A 27,157-nucleotide genomic window follows, 5' to 3' on the forward strand; every position below is an offset into this window, starting at 1 on the left:
CTGCTATGACACATTTTGATAATATCGCAGCTGAATTTATTCGACTGGTCGTGAGTCGAGATTGTGACGATTGTTTTGAGCTTACTATAACAAACGCAGGAAATGATTCTTGTTCTAAATGAGAAAACCACGAATTACTTTCTATGAACAACCAACTATAAGTTTGAAGTTGTGAAAGACTTTATATATTTCGAAACTATCAGTCTAAAAATTCAATGAGGAATTTTGATAACAGATGTTACTTCCTGTTAACAAACTTCACCTATACCTGTCCTGCTATATGGTGCAGAAGATTGGATAATATTCGAGATATTAATTCCTCGAAAGATTTATGGTTCTTTATGCGTTGGAAACGAATTCCGAATTAGATCAAACGATGAATTATACCGTAAAATTGCATAGTTGAGAGCACAGAATTTTAGCATCGTCCTATAAATGGTAAAAAAAGTTCCAGCTAGTAAGTCAGCTTGAGACTCAAATAAGTTATATATTTAATATTATTCAATTGAAATAAATATTTAGTTATATAATAAGCTAATTAAATAATGTGAAATTCCATGAGAATTGTTGAACAAATGCTTCGTGAGCTATTTTATATATCAATTTGGAAACCTTTATTACATTGTTTATGAATTTATTCTTATATTTATAATCAGTGTATAATCAGTGTACACATTTTTAGTAGACTTTTTAGTGTTGTTTTACGTTTTTTAGATGGGTTTAATATCGTTCTTTATTATTTAAAAAATTAAAGCTATAAAAGTTATTTTTTTTTATTATTGGAAACAATACGTTAAATAATATAAATACATGTTTCATTTGACTACGACTAGTTCAAGTACAGAGAACTATCAAGCAGTTTTGTTTAATTTCACAATACGTTTTACAACCGCCAAGTTGTCAAAGACTTACTGCTAACTACTAATTTGGGAGTAGATCTGAAGGATTAATTTATTTAAGTCTCCTAAGCACGTCAGATGTATTAGACAGATGGTGGGCTGTCTCGTTTAGGTGCTTTTGTAACCGTTTTTCGTGCTTTATCGCAAACCTTTGAATTACTACATCCACAGATTCGATCTTCAAGTCCCGATGGAAGTCAGTATTCCTAATGAACCACGGAGTGTTGACTAAATTTCTTAAAAGTTTGTTTTGGAAATTTTGGATGATTTGAATAGACGGTTTTGGTGCACATCCACATAATTGGATTCCATACGTCCACACCAGAGCTAAGACTTGCTTGTATATCATTAATTAGTTGCTTAGAGATACGGGTGATTTTTTCGTAAGGAGACAATATAATTTTCTGTATTTTTATTCCAGTTCAACTCGTTTTTTCTTTATATATTCTTTCCATTTCGACTTTGCATCAAATTCATGCCAAGGTATTTAACTGTATTTGAGTATAGTATTCGAGAACTTGACATAGTTATCGGCAAATAGTCGATTTTTTTGTTTGTGAAATTTACATGGACGGATATCGTTTGGTTGAGCTCAATTTTCTATTTTTAGTCCAACTCATAATTTGATTAATGGAATGTTGCGTTGCTTCTGTTGATTCATTTATGGTATTTCTAGTAGTAACGATTGCTGTATCATCTGCAAACGTGGCAATGACACTTTCTGGTGGGACTTGCAAGTCGGCTGTGTAAATTAGGTACAGAATTGGGCCAAGTATACTTCCCTGCGGTATTCCGGCTTCAATTGGTTCAAGCGTTGAGTACGCACTACTTGGTTTGCTTTATTTATTACTACAGAATTCGTTAATTAAACTCAATTTGTTTAAATACGCTCAATACTTTGCTTTAGTGTTTTACTTAGTGTGTTACTAACCAAATTAGCTTAATTTTTGAAACCTTATTATATCGTTATCAACTCATCAATTTCATTTATTCTTATATTTTCCCTTTTTTTATCATAATCTTATTATTATTATTATTATTATATTATTATTTCCATACTTCATTAGGAGCTTAAGGAAAATTAGAAAGCTCATTAGGAGCTTACAAAAGTTTTTCACTGGTTTTTATTTTGTGCTATTGCTCTCAACTCGTTAAACGATTTGCCTGTCTTCTCCTATACTGTCCCTCTTTGTAAAACGCTTTTTGTCTGAGTACCTACACAATATACATATGTGGAAAATCTCATTTTAAAATAAGAATAAGAAAGAACAGGGTACTAGCTCTCATTTGGGCAGAGCACCGCCACCATGATTGATCTTTTGTGCTACAACATACCCTAACTGAACAAAAGACATTCCGCCTTTCGAATGAAGGCCAAAATGTCGGTTGTTGAGGACCTCCTAATGTCGGAAGATGCTAGTAATTCCCGACCCAGTGATCTCCTCCTGGCCCAGATCAAAGCTGGGCAGTCACATAGAATGTGGCTGGTTGTCTCCTCTGCCTCCAAGCAGAGTCTACAATCTATCTCTTCGGATAGGCCTATTTTGTTGAGGTGGTAACGTAGCTCATGGTGACCCGTTAGATATCCCACTAGCAACCTCAACTCTGTTCTGCTAAAGGAGGATATCTTATTAAAACTATAGGGGAGAACCAGCTCTTTAGCCTGACGGTTACTCGACTGTCGCGTCAGTAGCGACTGCTCTTGGTTGAGATCCAATTATTGATTAGAGACCTAGTTGTAGACCAACTTAATCCACAAAAAGGTTCTGGGCCACAGATTAGAGAGGCGGATCCTGCCCGTGCAAGACTATCGGCAGACTCATTACCATTAATTCCTGTGTGACTAGGCACCCAGCACAGTGTCACTTTATTATTGCTCGTCAGCTGCTGCAGTGTGTCATAGCAGACTGCTAGAAGTTTTGAGAAAAACTTCCAGGAGCATAACGCTTTGATTCCTGCTTGACTATCTGAATAAATACAGATTCGGGCGCCTTTCAAACCCTTGTTAATGTTGGTACGAGCGCGGCCCTCGATGGCGTGAACCTCAGCTTGGAAGACAGTGGGCCATATACCCAGCGCGAGCGAGATTCTGGTGTTTGGACCAAATATTCCAGCACCAACTCCTTCTTTGGTTTTCGAACCATCAGTATACCACGATATCACTTTTGGTTCGAGTCCAGGAGTGCCATTTACCCAGTCCAATCGATCGGGTATGAGGACTTCAAACTTCCTACCGAAGCAAAGTTCCATGTTCATGCGATCTGTCCTATCGCAGATTTCTATGCCAGGAACTAGTCTGCAAATAGAATTTTGACAGATGAGACTTCCGTGCATGTTGATAACAGGGTGTAGCCTAGCTGCACTAATAGCTGCTGTCTTTTTAATATGATTCTAGGAGTTATGGCACAGGTTCTACCATATGAGGTTCGACATGTCCACATGACCCGGGTGGCTTTGCCAATTATATTATCCAGGTGAGTGATCCAGTTAAGACGCTTATCTAGAGTGACCCCTAAATATTTGACTTCATAGGAGCATTCGATAGCCGTATCTTTAATAGATAGGGACCCAATATTTACTTTGTACCTTCTGAAAAATGGTACAATTACCGCTTTTTTTTTGGGTTAATACTTAGGCCTTCTTTGGTACACCAGTTCGAGACTTCGTGTAATGCCGCCTGCATTACATCTGTAACTGTGGTGTCAAATTTACCTGTGACAATGATTTCCAGGTCATCTGCGTAACCTATTGCATGATATCCAGATTGCTCCAGTTCAGTAGGTCCAGTAGGTCGTCGACTACCAGCGTCCATAACAATGGTGAGAGAACCCCACCCTGGGGGCAGCCCCGTACAGCATTAATGCTGACGATAGTGCTACCTAACTTGTACGATATGTTTAATTTACGCAACATTCTATCTATCCACGTTATTGTACATGAGTCTATATCTTTACGGGCCAGTGCTCCAGATGTGGATTCGTAAGATGTATTATCGAAAGCTCCCTCTACATCCAGAAATGCACATAAGGCAATCTCTTTAGATTGAAAGGTGCTTTCAATTTTGCTGACTAAATGATACGGCGCGACCTCTGTGGATTTGCCTTTAAAGTAGGCATATTGGGTGGAGTGGAGTGGGACAGTTTGTTCCAATTTATTCCGTATGTACAGATCAATTAGCCTTTCGACGGTTTTCAATAAGAAAGACGTAAGACTAATGGGTCTGTAGGACTTAGGTTGGTCCATAGGCTTGTTCCCAAGTTTGGGAATAAAGATCACGTTCACTCCTCTCCAGGAATGAGGGATGTGACCCATAGTAAAACAAGCCCTCAAGAGTTTTATTAATGGGTCTATAATGATATCTATGCAATTCTGTAATAGAGCAGGATAGATACCATCGCCTCCAGGCGCCTTAAATGGTTGAAATGAGCTGATCGCCCATTTTACCTTGTCCCTGTCGAAGATAACACCAGATAGTGCGTAATCCTGACATGTAGGAACAGAAGCTTCCCAATATGAATGTGTTGTTGATGGTCCAGTAGTGGAGCCAGAGAAGTGTGTTTGCAAGAGAAACTCGAGGGTATCTTTACGATCAGTTGTGAAGGATCCGTCGGGTTTTTTTAAAAGGCCTATTTCATTTGTTTTGGCCTTATTTAAAGCCTTGTGTAGTCCAGCAGCTTCAGGCAACTTATCAATACTATCACAATGGCTAAGCCAGCTGGCCCGTTTGGACTGTCTCATTGCGAGTTCCACCAAGGAACCTTACCTCTAATTGAAGCATTGCCTGCAACCTAAATGGTTTGCGGCCAACTCTATCTCTTCACAAGTTTTTAGTGGCCTAGCTAAAGAAAAATTTTCGGAACCCACCAAGTCCCTGTACCTAAGCCAGTTGGCAGAAGTTGATCAGCTGTTGGTCTTCCGATGGTGGAATGGTTTCTTCATCACCTGTCTGCGAATCACCTTCCACCGTTTGGTAGAGAATTTGTTTTGGATACAAATGGTAGCCGGGGGAGCCAACGACAGTTAGACCGTGATACCACACTGCCGCTGTCGGAATCACCAGATTCTGCGGCTTCGGAATTTGAAGACAAGACCTCAATAATTTCCTGCCGCCTTACTTGAGATCGCGACGAAGTTACTGCTGGTACGTACACCGTTTCCGCAAACGGAGAAGTAGACGGTGGCCCATCCGAGTCCATTTTGACGCACACAATAGCGCTGTCAAAATGGGTGGAGGCTTCCAGCCCAGTGGCCGGCACACACTCAGCTACAGATAATTCCGTAAAGGAATCATTTGAAGGTGATGCCGTTAGAGTGACATCAAGCTCATTTGAATTTATATTATTTAATTTTTCCATGCAAAATTTTTTATATTCGGGATTGGAAGGTCACCCATGACATAGCCCGTTAACGTGAGAAGTCTAATTAAGACTGGAGGTCGACAGGTATCCAGAGTTCGCATATTAAAGACCAACTATCCATGGCCATTCATCCCTCGACATATGCTGTTCCACCTTGGATTTGAGCTTTGATTTAAGACGCTTTTACATGCGTCCGCCTGATTACAATTAGCCAGCACCCATAGTAGAGACATGACCCTATTATGAACCTGTTTCTAGCCGCCCCCGCGTAGAGGATGTAATCACACTACCGACAGTGTACAACAGTTACGGCACATACACAAAGTACGTGTTTATCCCCCTGTGTATCTGACGGCTGACGGCCTAAAATCTCATTTAAATACATATATAGACAGTAATAGACAGTAAGATAAATGAAAGAATATAATTATATCTCTATATCATTTTAATAATTACACGCTAACAAGCTTAATATATTAAGTTCTAAGAAACTTTAGTGTTATAAAATACATCACAGCTGATTTAACTAATCTAAAAAGTACTTTTGTTGAGGGCAGTGATTATAATTCCGTTGAGAATTTTTTTTAATAACTAACTTTCGTAACAATAATATTATATAGTTTGATAATTATACAATTATATGCTAATTACAATTAGGTATAATTAACATACAATTGTGGTGAAATTTACAGAAATCAAAATGATAAATAAATTAAAAATCCAGGAACTGGAAAAACTAAATTATTATAATCTATAATATATATTCACGCGTGTGTGCACTGTATCAATTAATTTCGAACCCATTCCATCGATCTGCAGGGTTTTTTGCCAACAAATATCTACAAAAATAAGTCAAAGGAGTTATCATACAAAAAAAACGAATTTTCTGTACATACTAAATAGATCTGCACAATTTTTATACTACATAGTTTTTATAAAAGGGAGTTAAATATAAATAAAATCAGTTTCTATTATGCTTACTATTTAATATGGTTATTATTCATTAAGATGTAATTCTCTGTTCAACCGCTAAATCTAATGTTAATCTCAATAGACGAAAAATCACTTAAATATTTTTATTTACGGTCAACGTTTAAAGCTCACATCATACAAAAAATTTTTTAAAACTAATTTTTCTTCGAATTTGGTTTATCAAATACCCTCTAAAAGACGCTCAAAGATTCAGGTAAGATATAATTTTTGAGTGAGCTCAAAAATTGAAATTTGGGAAAACTTTTGTATGATGAAATATACAAACGATTGCATAATAAAAAAGTTTGGATATATTAAATTTAAAGTCGTATCTGATTTATGGATGTTCTCTCCATACAAGTTTCTGAAATATAAATTAAATTAAATTTTGAATAACAAGCAATCAGACAAATCTTTCATCAACGAAGATGTCTGTAATTGAATAAATGTCATCAAGTATATTTTTGAGTGAAAAAAATAAGATGTGAAAAAGCAAATAATTCTCTAAAATTGGATGAATGCACCGAAAGATTCTGGATGTCATCAATTTTTACAGATTTAATAAGGGAGGACAAATTTCATTCTAAAGTCTTGAAGGCATTTGTTGAAGGAAAAAAATAACTCAAATGCAGTGCAGAATTGAAGAGGTGGTCTATTTTTCTTGAATGTGCCGAAAGGAACAAGAAAAATATTCTTTTTTTTTCTGTTTATAAAATAGAAAAGTTTCAGCTCATCCCATATGTTACACTACAAAATGTTTTAGCAAGGCAAACAATTCCGTAAATATGCAGAATTTTTAATTAGAAGTAATGCATTACGGGTCACAAGAAGTTGCATGATCCGCTAAATCGATCTCTTAAAGACCAAATGCAAAACTACATGGTGAGACGCTTATTCAATAGCGGGGGATTTTCCACGGACGCTAATTGTACGTCTCACATTCTCAATGACCAGAACAAAACATAAGGTCAATTTCTTCACAATTGCGGATTGAATTTTCAAAATCCATATTTCACATATCATATAACATGTTTCCGAGTTGGACAACCGTGTTTACATGCTTTCACTTGTATTATTTAAGTAGTTTTGCTAATTAAGGTCTCTAATGAGGATAATCTACCACACAAAGAGCTTCCATATAAATGAGCTTATTTTAAATAAATCAACTAAATTAAGGCGAAATATTTCGAATGATACTTTGAAAGTTAAATTTCAGACAAGAGAAATTATCAAAATTTTAACTATTTGTTATACGTTTTATATGTAAAAGAAGCTATTTCAAATGCATAAATCAGCTTATGCCAATGCAAACGATCAACTTTTAACTTAATTAAGATGTTCCTGCAGTGGGAACATGGTATTAAATTTGCTTGTTTTTACAGTTTGGTAATCACTGTATAAACCTATTCGACACGTTCTGAATGCAAAAATAAACAAATATCTATTATCCAAGAATTTATACATGTACCAAAATAAAACATATAAATTTAATAGGAAACAAAATGAAATGCTAGAAACATTATAAATTATCGAAAAAAAATGTAATAGTAGATGTGTGGGCAGATTATGTGAAAGAATTAAAGAGCGTGAGATGAAATCGCATCTGTTTCGCCTTTAATATTTTCAACGTACCGCAGAACACACATTCTTCGAGTGCAATAAGTGACTGCCAGAACGAGAAGCACTAGCAGCGCAAGTTAGAGTTTTTTCAGCAAGGACGGTAACAGGAAAAATGACCGAAAACAAAACAAGCTGGGATCGCATAGTGAAAAAAGATCCTGCAGCTGTAGCGGGCCCTGAACGCAGGCCACACCGACGGAAGTCTTAAATGACTAATAGAAACCCTACCTCGAAGTAATACTAACGTAGTCCCAAAGTAGAACAAGTTTCTAGATATAAGGGGACTTGGGTTAGTCCGTGCATGTTAGCCACTTACTTTCTGGGGCGACGGATTGTCATCAGTGTGTAGGCATTATATTCCTACTTACCGCAAAAAAAAAAACAACATTTTCTATGTTATACGTCTAAAATCTTACATCCAGAAATCTTTCTTCGTTACTATTGTGTCATCATCCATCCGCAATGTGCAGTTTAGGCATACTCAACTAAAGAATGCCCTTCGTAGGCATTCTGCTGCTATCAACAGCAGATCCGCCCCTTACTCCCGTACGCTTTCCCTCTTTAGTCTGTAATCTCTTCTGCTCAGATGGAAAGCACTTGTCTTTTCCAACGCAAGCTTCTTTGCGATTGCACTAATTATCAGCGCTTGTCTAATGGCAAGCACTTTTCCAACTCACGAAGGTACCTCATAACTTCCCACCTGATATTTGTCCCAACACCTTTCCCTTTAATTCGATGAGTGGGACTCGAGATCCCTCCAACAACCTCCTCTTCAACCACGGCTTTCGAGACCACGGTCACAAAGTCTATCACTAGCACTTCCACGCTTGCGCGATAACCCCACCGCTTTCACCATCACCCAATTTCCATGCTTCACGCAATCTTTCATATTCATTCCTATGAGGTGGTTTAGTTGGTTCAAGTTTCACACTTTGGCTTTCCACCTACTGCAAAAGAAAAAAACAAAATGCGATGAATTTTATATTATTTAGTAAAATAAATTTGCTTTAGAAATATTTATGACTTATTTAAGCATTTGTGTACGGTATTTTATTTTGAAGCTTGTTCTATCGCTATAAGATTTAAGAAAAAATGATATAGAACAAAAAAATTTATATTGAATTAAATTTATAAGTTTTTAATTAATAATTTATTTTGATTAAGTACAGAGATTTCAAGTCTTTCATAGTCATAGTCAAAGTCTTGTGTATCTATGAAAATTAATATTTACACATCCAAAGTCTATATTAAAAATTTAACATGTGGAACAATTTAAATCAATACATCTTGAACAAATATTTCATTAAATAATATTCGATCACTAATAAATATTTTGAGATTAATATATGTATGTATATATGTGTATATATGTTAATAAAACGATTGTAATATTCATTTAATTGAAGTAATGAAAATTAAACAGTATGTTAGGAAAATAAAAGTTCATAACCATATAAAACTCAAATATAATTTTAAAACTTGATGGTGACTAATTACATTTAACGATACCTAGTACTTGGATGGTTAAACTATATTTGCTGAAATTTAATTTGATAAAGTTTGTCATAAATGGATTTAGTAATATTACACAAAGTAAACTTAAGCACAATTTTCGCAATTTGCTGCGAATATTTGTATGTGATTTTTGTCTGGGATTTCTTTTTCATTTTTTTTTTTTAAAAGTATATCAGAGTAAGTTGTGAATATGTTACAGTCATCACCTCAGACGAAGCATATGCGTAAATTCCTATTAGTGAATGGTTCTTTTTTCTTAATAAAAATTTCATTCATTTATTAGATTACACACTTCTATTAATAATGTAAAAACTTTCAATAACCTATTTATATAAATTCCAGGTAATTATTATGCAGATTAATTATTCATTGTAATACTTTGATTAATTCAGAAAATTGTGTGAACCAATAAATAATGTAGTAAATCCCAATTAAATGTTATTAAAAAAATAATGCAAGCAGTTAGCTTCTATTTAGAACAAAAGCCATCAAAAATTTAGTTACGCCGACATTTTCAATCGGGTTTACCAGACTAAACACCGTATTTATCTAAGTAATTCGCGTTTAGCTAATAGTTTATCTGTAGAGTGTGACGCGTTGCTATAGTCGGAAATTTGTCTAGTTGTCTAAACTCGCTGAGGTTAAAAGCTCGACCAATTCTGGTATTGCAGTCATTAAACACCGTTCAGTTCATTCAGAAACATGGGGTCTCGCGTGCCGCTTGCCATATTTTGCTTTTTTGCAATTTTTAACGTGAATGCAGTTTATAGTTATCCATCATCCGCTTCTTCTAATGCCGGGAAAAATTCAACTTTACAACTTGTGCATATGGTAATAATTTTTATGCTATTTGTAAAATTTTTTTGTGAGATTTTCATAAATGTTTAATATATAAATTTTAAAAAATGTTGGTGGTGCTCTATATATGTTAACTATTTGAATGTGTTTAGAAATTTTAACGATTAAAAAGTTTATAAGTTTTTGAAAAATGTGAAATATTGTGGTCTGGAAATTTATATTTACTGCAGAATAATTCTGCGTATCAAAAAGCTTAAAATTAAAAGTTTGATATATTGTTTCATTGACATAAATAAATATAATTCGATTATAAAATATTCTAGTTTTTTTGTTAATTTGAAAAAAGTATTTTTTATGTTAAAAAATGAAATGAAAATGTCATTCAAAATTTTTAATTTGAAACCAAATTGAAATGATAAAGTTTGTCATTTTAAAATGAAAATTAATTAAATTAAAAAGTTTAAATATGTTAGTAATTATATTAGTACAGAAATAGAAATCACTAAAACTATATTTTATTTTAAATTATATATAAATTCAAATTAGTTTCTTTTAATTAATTAATTAAAAATCACTTTGAATATTTTAAAGCTGTTATTAATTATCCTGACGTTGATAGAGAGTTTAAAAAAATACAAAATAAAATAAAATAAATGAATAAAATAAAATGAATTAATATTTAATATTTATTTAATGTTTAAAAAAAAAAAATTTTAAATTCAAAAATCAGCTTAAAATTAAAATTAATAGCTTTAAACATTTTAACAGTGTTAATAATTATCGTAATATAGAAACAGAATTTAAAATAATAATAAAATTAATATAACTGTCAGCTTAAAATTAAAAATTTAATTTTTAAATTCAAGTAGAAAAAAATTTTTATAATTTGTAATATAAGTCATCATTTTTATAAATTAAAATTAAATCAAAGTTATTAGTTTTGTCAGTTTAAAATTAAAAAGAACAAATTTAATCAATTTAAAAGTGATATTAATTGTACTCTTATAAAAATAGAAGTTTAGAACAAAATTTATAGCTTAATTGCATTAACATTCAGATATATTTATTTATTCAAAAATATTTATTTATAGATATTATATGCAACTTTTTTAAAAAGATATTTTCTAAATTATTTTGATAGCAGATAGATAGATAGATAGAGTTAAAAATGTATTATATTTTAATGTGTAAATTTGTATATTCTTATAAATTTCTTATAAAATTATTTTCGTGAGTGTTATGAAATGATTATTTTTTTAATCAATTAAATATTTTGATTAAAAAAATTTATTTCGTTTTTAAGTTTGAAAAAAATAATTTATTTCTTTTTTTTAATTAAATTTTTAATGTACTTTGACTGCAATAATATATTTATGAAATAGTTTATGTATTTTTGCGTAACTAATTTAATATATGGTAAATTTGAAAAATGATTTATCAATATATAAATAATTAATAATAAATTTTGAATTCATCATATATAATGTATATTAATTAAATTGGTAATATTAATTGGATCAGTAGAAAATTTACTTTTTTATAAATTCTAAAAAATTCATTTCAATTTCATATTTATTATTTAGTGTTCAATATTTCGTTATATTATATTACAGTTTATATTCCTTATTATTAATTATACAAATTAAAGTTGGTTCCTTGTTGAGAAAGTTGATAAGTGCAATTTTAATATACGATTTTGGGATTACTATACAGATATTAAGTATTCAACATATTTTTCATACATAAAATTGATGTATTTAATTCTTTTAGATTTATATGTGCATTAGTAATCAACGTTTTAATATTTCTGCTTAGAAAAATACAAGTGATTATTCTTTAAAACCAAATATAATTGGAAAATACGCATAGAGAGTTTTTGTTCAATTGCTAAAAGAAGTTGTTACAATAACCATTAGAATAAATTACTAGGTTTTAAATTCCATAAATAGTTAGAAATATGAACAATAAAATTATATGCTGGGGATTTTTCTAAATTTATTTTCAATTATTTTGATTTGCTTCAAGTTGTAAATTTTTTTAATTAAAAGTAAATTAAAACTCAATAACAAGTTATACATTTCGAAATTAAAGAAGTGTGTACAGGTTTTTTAATAATAGCTAATTTTGATTTGATTACGTTAATTAATAAAAAACATGAAAATATCTGAAAATATGTGATATCCTAATTGTGTTCTTTAAATAATCATATACATATGTATATACTGCAATATCATATGTTTTAATATGAAATATAATACAAATACCGATAAACAATAGAAGATGACTATCGGAACCAGAAGGACCTACTACAGATTACTGCAATTATAATACATTTTATCTTACAATTGTTTGTTGTTTTAATAGTAATTATAAATTTTATATTAAAACCCGAATTATTTAATTTTGTCATTCACTTCAACAATTATATGATTTAAATATATATTCATATTTTATGAATATTTATTTGCGTAAGACATTATTTGAAATTATTTTAAATTTAAATGCACCTTTAAGAGCGCTTCAGTTTTTTTTTAAATTCAGAATTGTTATTAGTATTTATAAATAAAAAATATTTACTTTACGATTAACAGTCAATATTGTTCGATAATGTATAAATTACTCTTAACTATAATATTTCACATGTTATTCATATTTTAATTTCATGTGTTAGATATATGTGTATTTAAATCAAATGTATAATTTACTATATAATTTAGTAATTAAAAATTCTATAAAACTTAATTTATTGGAAGTAATGTAAGTATGTAAATTACTCTTATTGAATGAATATTTATTTTGAGAATATTGCAATAAATAAAACAAAATTTAACTTAAGAATGCAGTAGCAAAATAGTTTGTATTTACTGAAATTATATTTATCTTATAACAATAAAATTAAACAAGACACAAATATTTTTTTAATTTTTTGCAGTTAATGCGTCATGGACCGCGAACTCCAGTAAATACATATCCCAACGATCCCTATCGCAATAATACGTTTTATCCTTATGGCTGGGGGCAGTTGACAAATGTAAACCAAATATTAACAAAAATAATCATTTGATTTAATTAATCATAAATGTTATTTTATTTAACAGAATGCTAAGGCCGAACTTTACAAATTGGGAAATTGGTTACGAATGCGGTACAAGAATGAATTAGGTCCTTATTTCTTCAATGACGTAAGAATTTAATTATTTTGTTTGTTATAATAACAAATAAATAATATTAAATACTTTTTTTCAGTTATTATATGCACAAGCTACTGTTTCTGGGCGTACTCATATGACCTTAGCTACACTCTTTGCGGCAATGTTTCCACCAAAGAATTCTCTAATGGAATGGAATACTAAGTTAAATTGGCAACCAATACCAATATACTCATTACCTGAAAAGGATGATATTGTAATTATTTAACATAAATTAATTTAAAATATAAAAGATTTATAACTGTTTTTCATATATTTTTAAAGTGGCTAAGAATGCAAGTACCTTGCCCACGATACGATCAAGCTTTTCAAGAGGCATTACAGTTACCTGAAGTAGCTGCAGAACATGCGGAAAGTCAAAGTTTATTCGATGAGTTGTCCGAAATAACTGGTACCAATATTACTACTGCCGATGATGTAAACACTATTTTTGTAATATTACAAGCACAGGTAAATTATTAATAATTAATTATATAAATGATATAAATAGTTAATATTCATATATTTTACAGGAAGCATACGGCTTAAAATTACCGGCATGGACTAAAAAATACTATCCAGAAAAATTAAGATTTATGGCTGAGCAAACCTATGTTTACAATGCTTACACCCCTGAATTGCGTAAATTAAAGGGTGGTCCATTTGTTCAGAAAATGTTCAACGAGTGGCAAAGTAAAGCAAGAGGTGAACTTGTACCAAAAGATCGTAAATTCTTCATGTATGGTGCACATGATTGGACTCTTACTAACGTATTAGCAACTATGAATGTATGGAAACGTGCATTTCCACGTTTTTCAGCAATGGCATTATTTGAATTGCATAAAGATTTAGACACCGAAGAATATTATGTTGAAGTATGTTTGCTGTTGTAATATAAAATTATTCTATTTTTTATAAATCAATTATATTCTATTTACAGATTTATTATAAATATGATCCAAACAAACCAGTTAAAAGACTAACTGTACCTGGTTGCGAATTTCAATGCCCATTGGAAAAACTTATTAAGCTTACTAAGGCTGTTTTGCCGAATGGTATTTATGAAGAGATGTGTGAACCTAAAAACACGAGTACTTAATTTTTTAAAATTAATTTTATAGGTTAGTTCAGTTTTTTCTATAGAGACGGTTTATTGTGATAGTTATACTCATAAATTTAGAAAATAGAATTTATTTATTTATTAGTCTTAATATCTGCACAATTCAAGTATTATTTACCTACAGTGTACAGCAGTTTCCGCAGTAATTGGTAAAGGAATGTGTTTCCTTATTTAGAGGTTCCTTTTTTTTTAAAGAATGTATGTATAGAATTAAGTAGAGAATAATAAAATTTTACCAAAAAACTTTATTTAATTTTTTTTTATTAAATCAGTTAGATCTTTATAAATATTGTTAAGATGTTATTATCATGTTTAATAGACATGGGCGTAACCAAAAGCATTGTTTAGAGCAATGTTCTTCTCAATTATTTAACTTAAAAAAATTGTGGTTTGGGCTCGATTTTTGGCTTAAAAGTCGAAAAATTAAATTAAATTGAAAAACAAATTAAATTTTTTGAATAAAAGCTAATCATTTGAAAAGTTGATGAGCTGATCAGCTTGCAGCTTAATAAATTTATCCTATTCAATATTAGATACAAACTTGTAGTGATTGAATTACATTAGGCCTATTCTGTTGTAAGCATGTCGCAATAGAACAAATAAAATAATCACTACTTCCGATGGCAACTCTGGACCATAAACCTAGCAATGGAAATTTTGCTAGGTTTATATATGCAAAACACATAATAAAATTTAAACATAAAATTTCGAAAATGAATAATAATTCTTTGTAATTATTGGTAAGAATATATTTTTACATAATTGTGAATAAAATATACATTTTCATGCCTTTTAACAGTAAAGTAATAAATAGAAACAGTAACGTATTTGTTACGAACAATGACGACACGAAAAACGAATAATTAACGAAATCATTCGTTGGCAGTTAACTGGAAATTTCGTGGGTACCAAAAGTCGTTCACAATAGATGATTTTTAGTCTTGGTAACCATGCGATTTGAGCTGCTTATTAGTTAGCGATTTCAAATAAGTGGGAATAAATAAGCTAGCAGTGTTGTTGTTTCATATGTTATTTTTAAAATAAGCCGGTTGTTTTTTTGTGATATGTTTACAAAAGAAAAGAACTGTTTATTGCCTGTCAAATTGACATTGAAAAAGAGATTGAACGATTTACTGAGCTGAATTGATAATTCTTTGGAGAAAAGGATTCCGTTTGATGGTATATATACTATAACAAAACATAATAATTTTACCGGAACAGAATGGAATGCCAGAAACATTATGAATTATTGAAAAAAATCTGTGGGCAGATTATAAAATAAAAATAAGGAGAAGTATTTTAGTATTATAAAACAAATATTAATAAGTTCGCGATATTTACCTATACTTCTAAAAGCAATAACATTATTTTGATTACAGCATTTTGATTACAGCATTATTTTGATTACAGAACTCCCATATTATTTTTATTTTATTTGATATCTAAAGTAGATTTCTAAATTAAAAATTAGAAGTTGTAATACACTACGAGAAATCGTTTTTTGTTTATATCTCCATGGCTGCGCATAGATTGTTTTTCAATATTAGATTAAGCAGCTCAAAATAAGTCAAAAAAAATTTTTAACAGATGTTAAATTTTATATTATTAAGTAAAACAAATTTGGTTTAGAAATATTTACGGAGTTATTTAAGCATGTCTGTACGGTACCACATTTTAAAGCTTGTTCTATCACGATCTATTCGCGTTTTTTAATAAAATATTTGAAGATAAAGATTTAAGAACAGCTGTATGGTTAGCCAAAAAATCAATTAATTAAAATAATTTAAAAAAAAAAAGAAATGTTGTTGTTGTAGTTTACTACTTTTCGAATACCTTTTTATGAAATATGTTATAACTATTATAACGAAGTATATAGAGCTCTCTTTAAAAGCTCTATACATTAATATTGTATTAGTCTTTAAAAGCTCGATTCATTAATATTGTATTAGTTTTAAGGATTGATTTAAAAACAAAGTTAGTCTTAAGTAAACTCGTCTTGCGAAGTGACTCAATATAACAAAATATACTAGTTTCTATCACATATAATGGGTATTTTCGTCTTAAAAATGACGTTAAATTACAACTTATATTCAAAAAATATTGGTCTCGCTCGTGCGAAACGTAAAGTAACGTTAGCATGACTTTCTCAGTATTACGATCCTAGAATAGGTTCTATATATAAGAAAGAGTATATAAATCATCTAACAAAAAATGCCTCTACAAACAGAATAGTATTGAAATTTAACAATTAAAAAAATACAAAATATAATTAATTTATTCAATTATTCTACAGATAGTTTATGATTTCGTTCTAATATAATGCTGTGTTAATAAACTTTCGCAACAAACTAATAAATCTCCAAAAAATGTGCGAACATAAAAGTCAAGTACGGCTTTGGGTCAGTTAGTTGAGCAGTGCTGACTCTAAGCTTCAAATTTGGCAGGTTACGAGTTCGGTTTCTGGTACTTGCAGCCTCAAAAAATTATTTACGAATAATTAAAATACAAGAATTTCCAAGACCACTGATGATATAAAAAACAATTTTTGTTGTTGTAGTTCACTACTATTCGAAAAGCTCTTAATACAGATTTGAAAAAGAACAAAATAGAAGAAAAAAAAATGTGTATTGAATTAAACTTATAACTCTTTAATTAATAATTTATTTTGATTAAGTATATTGATTTAAGCATTTTAAAGTCTTGTGTATCTATGAAAATTAATATTAACACATCCAAAATCTATATTCAAAATATAATTATGTGTTTCAAATTAAAAAATTAATCTCACACAAATATTTCATTAAATGAAAATCGATAATTAATATTTTAAAATTAATATAGTTTTTATACATATATCAATAATGTGATTTTAATATTCATTTAATTGAAGTAATGAATACAAAACAGTATGTTATTAAAATAAAAGCTCATAACTATAAATAAAAAGTTCATCTAACTATAAAACTCAAATATAATTTTAAAACCTGATGGAGACTAATTATATTTAACGATAACCAGTATTTGCATGGTTAAACTATATTTGCTGAAATTTAATTTGATAAAGTTTGTCATAAATGGATTTATGGTAGTCATATTACACAAAGTAAACTTAAGCACAATTTTCGCAATTTGGTGCGAATATTTGTATGTGATTTTTGTCTGGGATTTCCTTTTCTTTTTTTATTTTAAAAAGTATATCAGAGTAAGTTGTGAATATGTTACAGTCATCACCTCAGACGAAGCATATGCGTAAATTCCTATTAGTGAATGGTTCTTTTTTCTTAATAAAAATTTCATTCATTTATGAGATTACACACTTCTATTAATAATGTAAAAACTTTCAATAACCTATTTATATAAATTCCAGGTAATTATTATGCAGATTAATTATTCATTGTAATACTTTGATTAATTCAGTAAATTGTGTGAACCAATAACTAGTGTAGTAAATCCCAAGTAAATGTTATTAAAAAAATAATGCAAGCAGTTAGCTTCTATTTAGAACAAAAGCCATCAAAAATTTAGTTGCGCCGACATTTTCAATCGGGTTTACCAGACTAAACACCGTATTTATCTAAGTAATTCGCGTTTAGCAAATAGTTTATCTGTAGAGTGTGACGCGTTGCTATAGTCGGAAATTTGTCTAGTTGTCTAAATTCGCTGAGGTTAAAAGCTCGACCAATTCTGGTATTGCAGTCATTAAACACCGTTCAGTTCATTCAGAAACATGGGGTCTCGCGTGCCGCTTGCCATATTTTGCTTTTTTGCAATTTTTAACGTGAATGCAGTTTATAGTTATCCATCATCCGCTTCTTCTAATGCCGGGAAAAATTCAACTTTACAACTTGTGCATATGGTAATAATTTTTATGCTATTTGTAAAATTTTTTTGTGAGATTTTCATAAATGTTTAATATATAAATTTTAAAAAATGTTGGTGGTGCTCTATATATGTTAACTATTTGAATGTGTTTAGAAATTTTAACGATTAAAAAGTTTATAAGTTTTTGAAAAATGTGAAATATTATGGTCTGGAAATTTATATTTACTGCAGAATAATTCTGCGTATCAAAAAGCTTAAAATTAAAAGTTTGATATATTGTTTCATTGACATAAATAATTATAATTCGATTATAAAATATTCTAGTTTTTTTGTTAATTTGAAAAAAGCATTTTTTATGTTAAAAAATTAAATGAAAATGTTATTCAAAATTTTTAATTTGAAACCAAATTGAAATGATAAAGTTTGTCATTTTAAAACGAAAATTAATTAAATTAAAAAGTTTGAATATGTTAGTAATTGTATTAGTACAGAAATAGAAATCACTAAAACTATATTTTATTTTAAATTATATATAAATTCAAATTAGATTTTTTAATTAATTAATTAAAAATCACTTTGAATATTTTAAAGCTGTTATTAATTATCCTGACGTTGATAGAGAGTTTAAAAAAATACAAAATAAAATAAAATAAATGAATAAAATAAAATGAATTAATATTTAATATTTATTTAATGTTTAAAAAAAAAAAATTTTAAATTCAAAAATCAGCTTAAAATTAAAATTAATAGCTTTAAACATTTTAACAGTGTTAATAATTATCGTAATATAGAAACAGAATTTAAAATAATAATAAAATTAATATAACTGTCAGCTTAAAATTAAAAATTTAATTTTTAAATTCAAGTAGAAAAAAATTTTTATAATTTGTAATATAAGTCATCATTTTTATAAATTAAAATTAAATCAAAGTTATTAGTTTTGTCAGTTTAAAATTAAAAAGAACAAATTTAATCAATTTAAAAGTGATATTAATTATCCTCTTATAAAAATAGAAGTTTAGAACAAAATTTATAGCTTAATTGCATTAACATTCAGATATATTTATTTATTCAAAAATATTTATTTATAGATATTATATGCAACTTTTTTAAAAAGATATTTTCTAAATTATTTTGATAGCAGATAGATAGATAGATAGAGTTAAAAATGTATTATATTTTAATGTGTAAATTTGTATATTCTTATAAATTTCTTATAAAATTATTTTCGTGAGTGTTATGATATGATTATTTTTTTAATCAATTAAATATTTTGATTAAAAAAATTTATTTCGTTTTTAAGTTTGAAAAAAATAATTTATTTCTTTTTTTTAATTAAATTTTTAATGTACTTTGACTGCAATAATATATTTATGAAATAGTTTATGTATTTTTGCGTAACTAATTTAATATATGGTAAATTTGAAAAATGATTTATCAATATATAAATAATTAATAATAAATTTTGAATTCATCATATATAATGTATATTAATTAAATTGGTAATATTAATTGGATCAGTAGAAAATTTACTTTTTTATAAATTCTAAAAAATTCATTTCAATTTCATATTTATTATTTAGTGTTCAATATTTCGTTATATTATATTACAGTTTATATTCCTTATTATTAATTATACAAATTAAAGTTGGTTCCTTGTTGAGAAAGTTGATAAGTGCAATTTTAATATACGATTTTGGGATTACTATACAGATATTAAGTATTCAACATATTTTTCATACATAAAATTGATGTATTTAATTCTTTTAGATTTATATGTGCATTAGTAATCAACGTTTTAATATTTCTGCTTAGAAAAATACAAGTGATTATTCTTTAAAACCAAATATAATTGGAAAATACGCATAGACAGTTTTTGTTCAATTGCTAAAAGAAGTTGTTCAAATAACCATTATAATAAATTACTTGGTTTTAAATTCCATAAATAGTTACAAATTTGAGTAATAAAACTATATGCTGGGGATTTTTCTAAATTTATTTACAATTATTTTGATTTGTTTCAAATTGTAAATTTTTTTAATTAAAAGTAAATTAAAACTCAATAACAAGTTATATATTTCGAAATTAAAGAAGAGTGAAGAGTGGTTTTTTTAATAATAGCTAATTTTGATTTGATTACATTAATTAATAAAAAACATATGAAAATATCTGTATAAGATATCTTATTTTGTTTTTTAAATAATCATATACATAGGTATATATTGCAATATCATATGTTTTAATATGAAATATGATACAAATACCGATAAACAATAGAAGATGACTATCGGAACCAGAGGGACCTACTACAGATTACTGCAATTATAATACATTTTATCTTATTTAATTTTGTCATTCACTTCAACAATTATATGATTTAAATATATATTCATATTTTATGAATATTTATTTGCGTAAGACATTATTTGAAATTATTTAAATTTAAATGCACCTTTAAGAGCGCTTCAGTTTTTTTTTTAAATTCAGAATTGTTATTAGTATTTATAAATAAAAAATATTTACTTTACGATTAACAGTCAATATTGTTCTATAATGTATAAATTACTCTTAACTATAATATTTCACATGTTATTCATATTTTAATTTCATGTGTTAGATATATGTGTATTTAAATCAATTGTATAATTTATTATATAATTTAGTAATTAAAAATTCTATAAAACTTAAAATATTGGAAGTAATGTATGTTAATTATTCTTATTGAGTGAATATTTATTTTGAGAATATTGCAATAAATAAAAAAACATTTAACTTAAGAATGCAGTAGCAAAATAGTTTGTATTTACTGAAATTATATTTATCTTGTAACAACTAAATTAAACAAGACACAAATATTTTTTTAATTTTTTGCAGTTAATGCGTCATGGGCCGCGAACTCCAGTAAATACATATCCCAACGATCCCTATCGCAATAATACGTATTATCCTTATGGCTGGGGGCAGTTGACAAATGTAAATAAAATATTAACCAAAATAATCATTTGATTTAATAAATCATAAATGTTATTTTATTTAACAGAATGCTAAGTCCGAACTTTACAAATTGGGAAATTGGTTACGAATGCGTTACAAGAATGAATTAGGTCCTTATTTCTTCAATGACGTAAGAATTTAATTATTTTGTTTGTTATAATAACAAATAAATAATATTAAATACTTTTTTTCAGTTATTATATGCACAAGCTACTGTTTCTGGGCGTACTCATATGACCTTAGCTACACTCTTTGCGGCAATGTTTCCACCAAAGAATTCTCTAATGGAATGGAATACTAAGTTAAATTGGCAACCAATACCAATATACTCATTACCTGAAAAGGATGATATTGTAATTATTTAACATAAATTAATTTAAAATATAAAAGATTTATAACTGTTTTTCATGTATTTTTAAAGTGGCTAAGAATGCAAGTACCTTGCCCACGATACGATCAAGCTTTTCAAGAGGCATTACAATTACCTGAAGTAGCTGCAGAACATGCGGAAAGTCAAAGTTTATTCGATGAGTTGTCCAAAATAACTGGTACCAATATTACTACTGCCGATGATGTAAACACTATTTTTGTAATATTACAAGCTCAGGTAAATTATTAATAATTAATTATATAAATGATATATATAGTTAATATTCATATATTTTACAGGAAGCATACGGCTTAAAATTACCGGCATGGAGTAAAAAGTACTATCCAGAAAAATTAAGATTTATGGCTGAGCAAACCTATGTTTACAATGCTTACACCCCTGAATTGCGTAAATTAAAGGGTGGTCCATTTGTTCAGAAAATGTTCAACGAGTGGCAAAGTAAAGCAAGAGGTGAACTTGTACCAAAAGATCGTAAATTCTTCATGTATGGTGCACATGATTGGACTCTTACTAACGTATTAGCAACTATGAATGTATGGAAACGTGCATTTCCACGTTTTTCAGCAATGGCATTATTTGAATTGCATAAGGACTTAGACACCGAAGAATATTATGTTGAAGTATGTTTGCTGTTGTAATATAAAATTATTCTATTTTTTATAAATTAATTATATTCTATTTACAGATTTATTATAAATATGATCCAAACAAACCAGTTAAAAGACTAACCGTACCTGGTTGCGAATTTCAATGCCCATTGGAAAAACTTATTAAGCTTACTAAGGCTGTTTTGCCGAATGGTACTTATGAAGAGATGTGTGAACCTAAAAACACGAGTACTTAATTTTTTAAAATTAATTTTATAGTTCAGTTCAGTTTTTTCTATAGAGACGGTTTATTGTGATAGTTATACTCATAAATTTAGAAAATAGAATTTATTTATTTATTAGTCTTAATATCTGCACAATTCAAGTATTATTTACCTACAGTGTACAGCAGTTTCCGCAGTAATTGGTAAAGGAATGTGTTTCCTTATTTAGAGGTTCCTTTTTTTTTAAAGAATGTATGTATAGAATTAAGTAGAGAATAATAAAATTTTACCAAAAAACTTTATTTAATTTTTTTTTATTAAATCAGTTAGATCTTTATAAATATTGTTAAGATGTTATTATCATGTTTAATAGACATGGGCGTAACCAAAAGCATTGTTTAGAGCAATGTTCTTCTCAATTATTCAATTTAAAAAAATTGTGGTTTGGGCTCGATTTTTGGCTTAAAAGTCGAAAAATTAAATTAAATTGAAAAACAAATTAAATTTTTTGAATAAAAGCTAATCATTTGAAAAGTTGATGAGCTGATCAGCTTGCAGCTTAATAAATTTATCCTATTCAATATTAGATACAAACTTGTAGTGATTGAATTACATTAGGCCTATTCTGTTGTAAGCATGTCGCAATAGAACAAATAAAATAATCACTACTTCCGATGGCAACTCTGGACCATAAACCTAGCAATGGAAATTTTGCTAGGTTTATATATGCAAAACACATAATAAAATTTAAACATAAAATTTCGAAAATGAATAATAATTCTTTGTAATTATTGGTAAGAATATATTTTTACATAATTGTGAATAAAATATACATTTTCATGCCTTTTAACAGTAAAGTAATAAATAGAAACAGTAACGTATTTGTTACGAACAATGACGACACGAAAAACGAATAATTAACGAAATCATTCGTTGGCAGTTAACTGGAAATTTCGTGGGTACCAAAAGTCGTTCACAATAGATGATTTTTAGTCTTGGTAACCATGCGATTTAAGCTGCTTATTAGTTAGCGATTTCAAATAAGTGGGAATAAATAAGCTAGCAGTGTTGTTGTTTCATATGTTATTTTTAAAATAAGCCGGTTGTTTTTTTGTGATATGTTTACAAAAGAAAAGAACTGTTTATTGACTGTCAAATTGACAGTGAAAAAGAGATTGAACGATTTACTGAGCTAAATTGATAATTCTTTGGAAAATGAATTCCGTTTCATCTTCGCAACCAACATCATTTCTAAGGAGGCTTCGAACCGATGATAATAATATATTTTTTATAGGAGAATGTGAAAGTGAAATCTTTACAGCAAGGTTGCGTTCAATGAAGCAAGTACTTCAACTCCTTTTCTATAAAATTCATGTTCAACGTCTTGAAAGAAAGTTTTAGAAGTGTGATTGCATCCGTACTAACATTTTGGCATAACGCAAGTATTCATATTCTAGCTGTATCTAATCGCAAAAAAAAAATTACAAAAACTGAACGATAAATGGAGATTATTACAACAAAGTAGAAATTTCTGAACGAAAATTAACGAATTAAAATAAAAGAGTTACGTGAAAATATAGAAAATTTTGTAGTTGATATCACAGCACATACTACTCTTAAAACAATGAAAATCCAAAAATATAACGATTTCTTAATTTAACAAATATATGGACGATTTATGTACTCGTGTTTAAGGTATTAACATATAAAAATCATGAATTGAGATTTCCTAATTTGTTTTTAACAATCATATATGAAAATATATTTTTCGAATAGCAGTGAAAGATTCTAGACTCGATATTGAGCAAAACGATAATGGATAAGATCTTATGAAACATCCATCTTCCTCGCAAGCAGCAATGAAAGAAAACATTTGAATAAGAAAACCAGATTGAAATTTTCGAGGAAAAACGCATTTCATTGAATGCTTGCTTGGATATATCTAAAATATCTACTAGAGGTGTGATTCATTTCATAAGTGCAACAGTAGCTGCATTAGGTCATCGTGTAGAAAAACTTGTTCTCATTCGTACAACTGTTCACCTGATGAGAAAAGAATACCGACTCAGATAAGCGAATGATATTTTGAAGAAATTCGATGTAAATTAGTTAAGGTTTTTACTTTTAAGTTATATTTAAGATATTTTATTACAGATTCAGCACACTTTTGTATTTCATTGGGATGGAAAACGTCTATCAGAAATGAAGGCTACAAAAAAAGGTTGGTCGATATGTTTTTTTTTTATCACAGGAGAAAATACAGAAAAAATATTTGGTATTCCGGGACTAGACTGGTAATAAAATGGCACATGCAGTTCATCAATTTTTAGTTACTTGGAAATTAGACAACATAGTTGAATTCATTCGCTTTGATACAACAAGTTCTAACACTGGTATTTAGAATGGTGGAGCGTTTTTGCTCGCGCAGATATTGGGACATAAATTATTTTTTTTCCATGTTGCCATCATATTTGCAAAACATTTTTAAAAACTGTTTTTAAATTGCATTTTGGTAGGTCATCAGGTTCTACATATTTTAATTTTTGAACGTTTTCCTCGGAAATGGAGAGATATCGATACTAAGAACTTCAAAAGTGGAATTAAAGATGAAATTGATGATCCAAATTTCAAACAGTAATGATTTCCAGGTGCAACTTAATTTGCCAGATTTATGGCAGAAGGAATTTATGTTCACAAAATGTTTCTATTTCGATATGAATTTAAGCTGACGGCAAAAGAATTAAACGCCCTAAGCAATATTTGTATTTTTTTAACTCGCTGTTATGTATAGTATTGATTTGCATGCCAGCATGCAATGGAAACGCCACGTACGGATTTAATTACAGATTCAATTCAGTATAAATTTAATAAACGAATTTTAGCAGTTTTATTAGAAAAATTTAAAAATCACATGTGGTATTTGTCAGAAGAAGCAGTTTGCTTAGCATTTTTAACCTTATAAGTTCCACTGGAAACTAAACGAAAAATGATTAAAGCTTTAGAAAAAAATAAAGATGACAATCTTTCATATTTGAAAAAATTTAAAGCGACAATTAAAGAAATAATGAATCTCGGATATAAGAATCTCATCTATTATGTTACTTCTAAGACGAAACGGTTTTTTCTTTGCATTGGAATTTCGTCCGATTTTTTAAAATACGATCCATCATTATGGGGTGAAAAAGGTGACAGTTTAAATGATTCAGTAGAAATATCTGTTAAGTTAATCAATGACTTCAATTGAGCCATAACATATGATAAACAAAAACAAACAGTACTAGTTGCAAATTGTTGAATATTATCGACACCTGACATTCATCAAGCCGAAAACATGATGAATTCCAAAAATTAGAAAAGGAATATTTTAAGAATACAAGCAAAGTGATGTGTCCAAAGTGATGATTTCCAACGCAGATAGTGACCCTACATTTATCGAACGCATCATAACTGGTGATGAGACATGTGTATATGCATTTGACATGCCTGTTTTCTTCGACATTCGTGGTGTGGTGCATTATGAATTCCTTCCGGACGGTCAAATGGTCAAACGTCATAAGGAGTTTATTTGCCGTTATGCTCGTTTGCGTGAGGCCATTGCAAAAAAGGCCAGATTAGGAAAAGAAACAGGATTTTACACACGATAACGCACCGGCTCACACAGCGTTGGTTGTGTAGCAGTTTTTGGCCAAAAACTTCACGAATATCATCAACCAAGCACCGTACTCTCCAGATATAGCCCCATGTGACTTTTTCCTCTTTCCCCGACTCAAATTGACTGCAAATTGACACGCGTTTTGAGACCATAAAGATCATAAAAGAGAATTCGCTGCTTGAACTAAAGGCCATACCTTCGGCGGCCTATAAATGGAAAATTGGATCAAGCGTTGGCATGCTTGCATTGCCGCAGGAGGAGATTACTTTGAAGGCGATTATAAAGAAAATTATTAAAAATTAAAATTTTGCGTTTTTTTAACTTCTCATTCTTTTTTGATCAAATGGTACATTACTTTCAAATTAATTTTTTAATTTGATTATTATAGTAGTGAACTCACTATAGCAAATTAATGATACAAAATAATTAATTTGATATACTAATTATATCACTAACTAACAATACAATTGACTATGTTGACAATTTTAATAAAATAAAGATGTAAACAAAACAGCTGACTACTAACTTGTTTAAAATTTGTTTAAAATTTGAATAAAAGAAATGTGTAGTTGTGAACGCCAGTTTTCGTTCAAATTGATGAAACAAGTTTCATGAGTCGGTCTGAAAATAAGTTTATGTCAAACATATACATTAAAATAGAAATTCTTAAATTGTTACAGTTTTTTGGCATCTATAGAATCTGAAATTCAACCCGAAGTAATTAATTAAATCTTGCTGTTTCTAGTGCATAATAATCCTATGTATAGTGGTACCACTGGGAATACTATTGCTGAACATAGTTTGAGAAACTCTGCACTAAAATAAAATAAAATAGAAGTGGAAGCTAAAAAGTGAAAAAAAATCTGGTAGCATCATATATTTGAAAATCCGAATATTGTAAAAGTATATGAACATTTTTGAATTCAAATTGAAAGCCAGCATATATCTTACTCATGAAATTGTGAGGTTTTTTAACTTGCCGGTACTTATATGCGAATTACTTTTTTATGATATACA

At 29.0% G+C, this 27,157-nt stretch overlaps 2 protein-coding genes across 4 annotated transcripts in view; both read left to right on the forward strand.

The window, feature by feature from the left end:
• The window catches only part of LOC119672076, a gene marked incomplete in the record, with an annotated part of 216,918 nt that overhangs the window by 62,729 nt on the left and 127,032 nt on the right, over nucleotides 1-27,157 (forward strand).
• On the forward strand, nucleotides 10,005-22,751 carry LOC119672080 (venom acid phosphatase Acph-1-like). 3 transcript variants are annotated; one of them, XM_038083039.1, is made up of 7 exons: nucleotides 10,005-10,195; nucleotides 13,095-13,193; nucleotides 13,261-13,344; nucleotides 13,409-13,567; nucleotides 13,636-13,821; nucleotides 13,884-14,225; nucleotides 22,363-22,751. In XM_038083039.1, the coding sequence occupies exons 1-7, from the start codon at nucleotides 10,067-10,069 to the stop codon at nucleotides 22,519-22,521; spliced, it is 1,158 nt and encodes a 385-aa protein (XP_037938967.1). In that variant the 5' UTR covers nucleotides 10,005-10,066; the 3' UTR covers nucleotides 22,522-22,751. The 3 variants fall into 3 exon arrangements, with proteins under 3 accessions (XP_037938967.1, XP_037938966.1, XP_037938964.1); XM_038083038.1 differs by lacking the exon at nucleotides 22,363-22,751 and adding an exon at nucleotides 14,291-14,679; XM_038083036.1 differs by lacking the exons at nucleotides 10,005-10,195; nucleotides 13,095-13,193; nucleotides 13,261-13,344; ... (1 more) ...; nucleotides 13,636-13,821; nucleotides 13,884-14,225 and adding exons at nucleotides 18,086-18,326; nucleotides 21,167-21,265; nucleotides 21,333-21,416; ... (1 more) ...; nucleotides 21,708-21,893; nucleotides 21,956-22,297 and having other exon boundaries at nucleotides 22,363-22,747.

This window comes from Teleopsis dalmanni, chromosome 1 (genome assembly GCF_002237135.1).
Source record: "Teleopsis dalmanni isolate 2A chromosome 1, ASM223713v2, whole genome shotgun sequence".
Taxonomy (NCBI): domain Eukaryota; kingdom Metazoa; phylum Arthropoda; class Insecta; order Diptera; family Diopsidae; genus Teleopsis; species Teleopsis dalmanni.

Coding starts and splice junctions, on each gene's coding strand:
- LOC119672080 (XM_038083039.1), top strand. CDS start 10,067: ATGGGGTCTCGCGTGCCGCTTGCCATATTTTGCTTTTTTGCAATTTTT. Junction 13,568..13,635: donor TACCTGAAAAGGATGATATT/GTAATTATTTAA, acceptor ATATTTTTAAAG/TGGCTAAGAATGCAAGTACC. Junction 14,226..22,362: donor CCGAAGAATATTATGTTGAA/GTATGTTTGCTG, acceptor TTCTATTTACAG/ATTTATTATAAATATGATCC.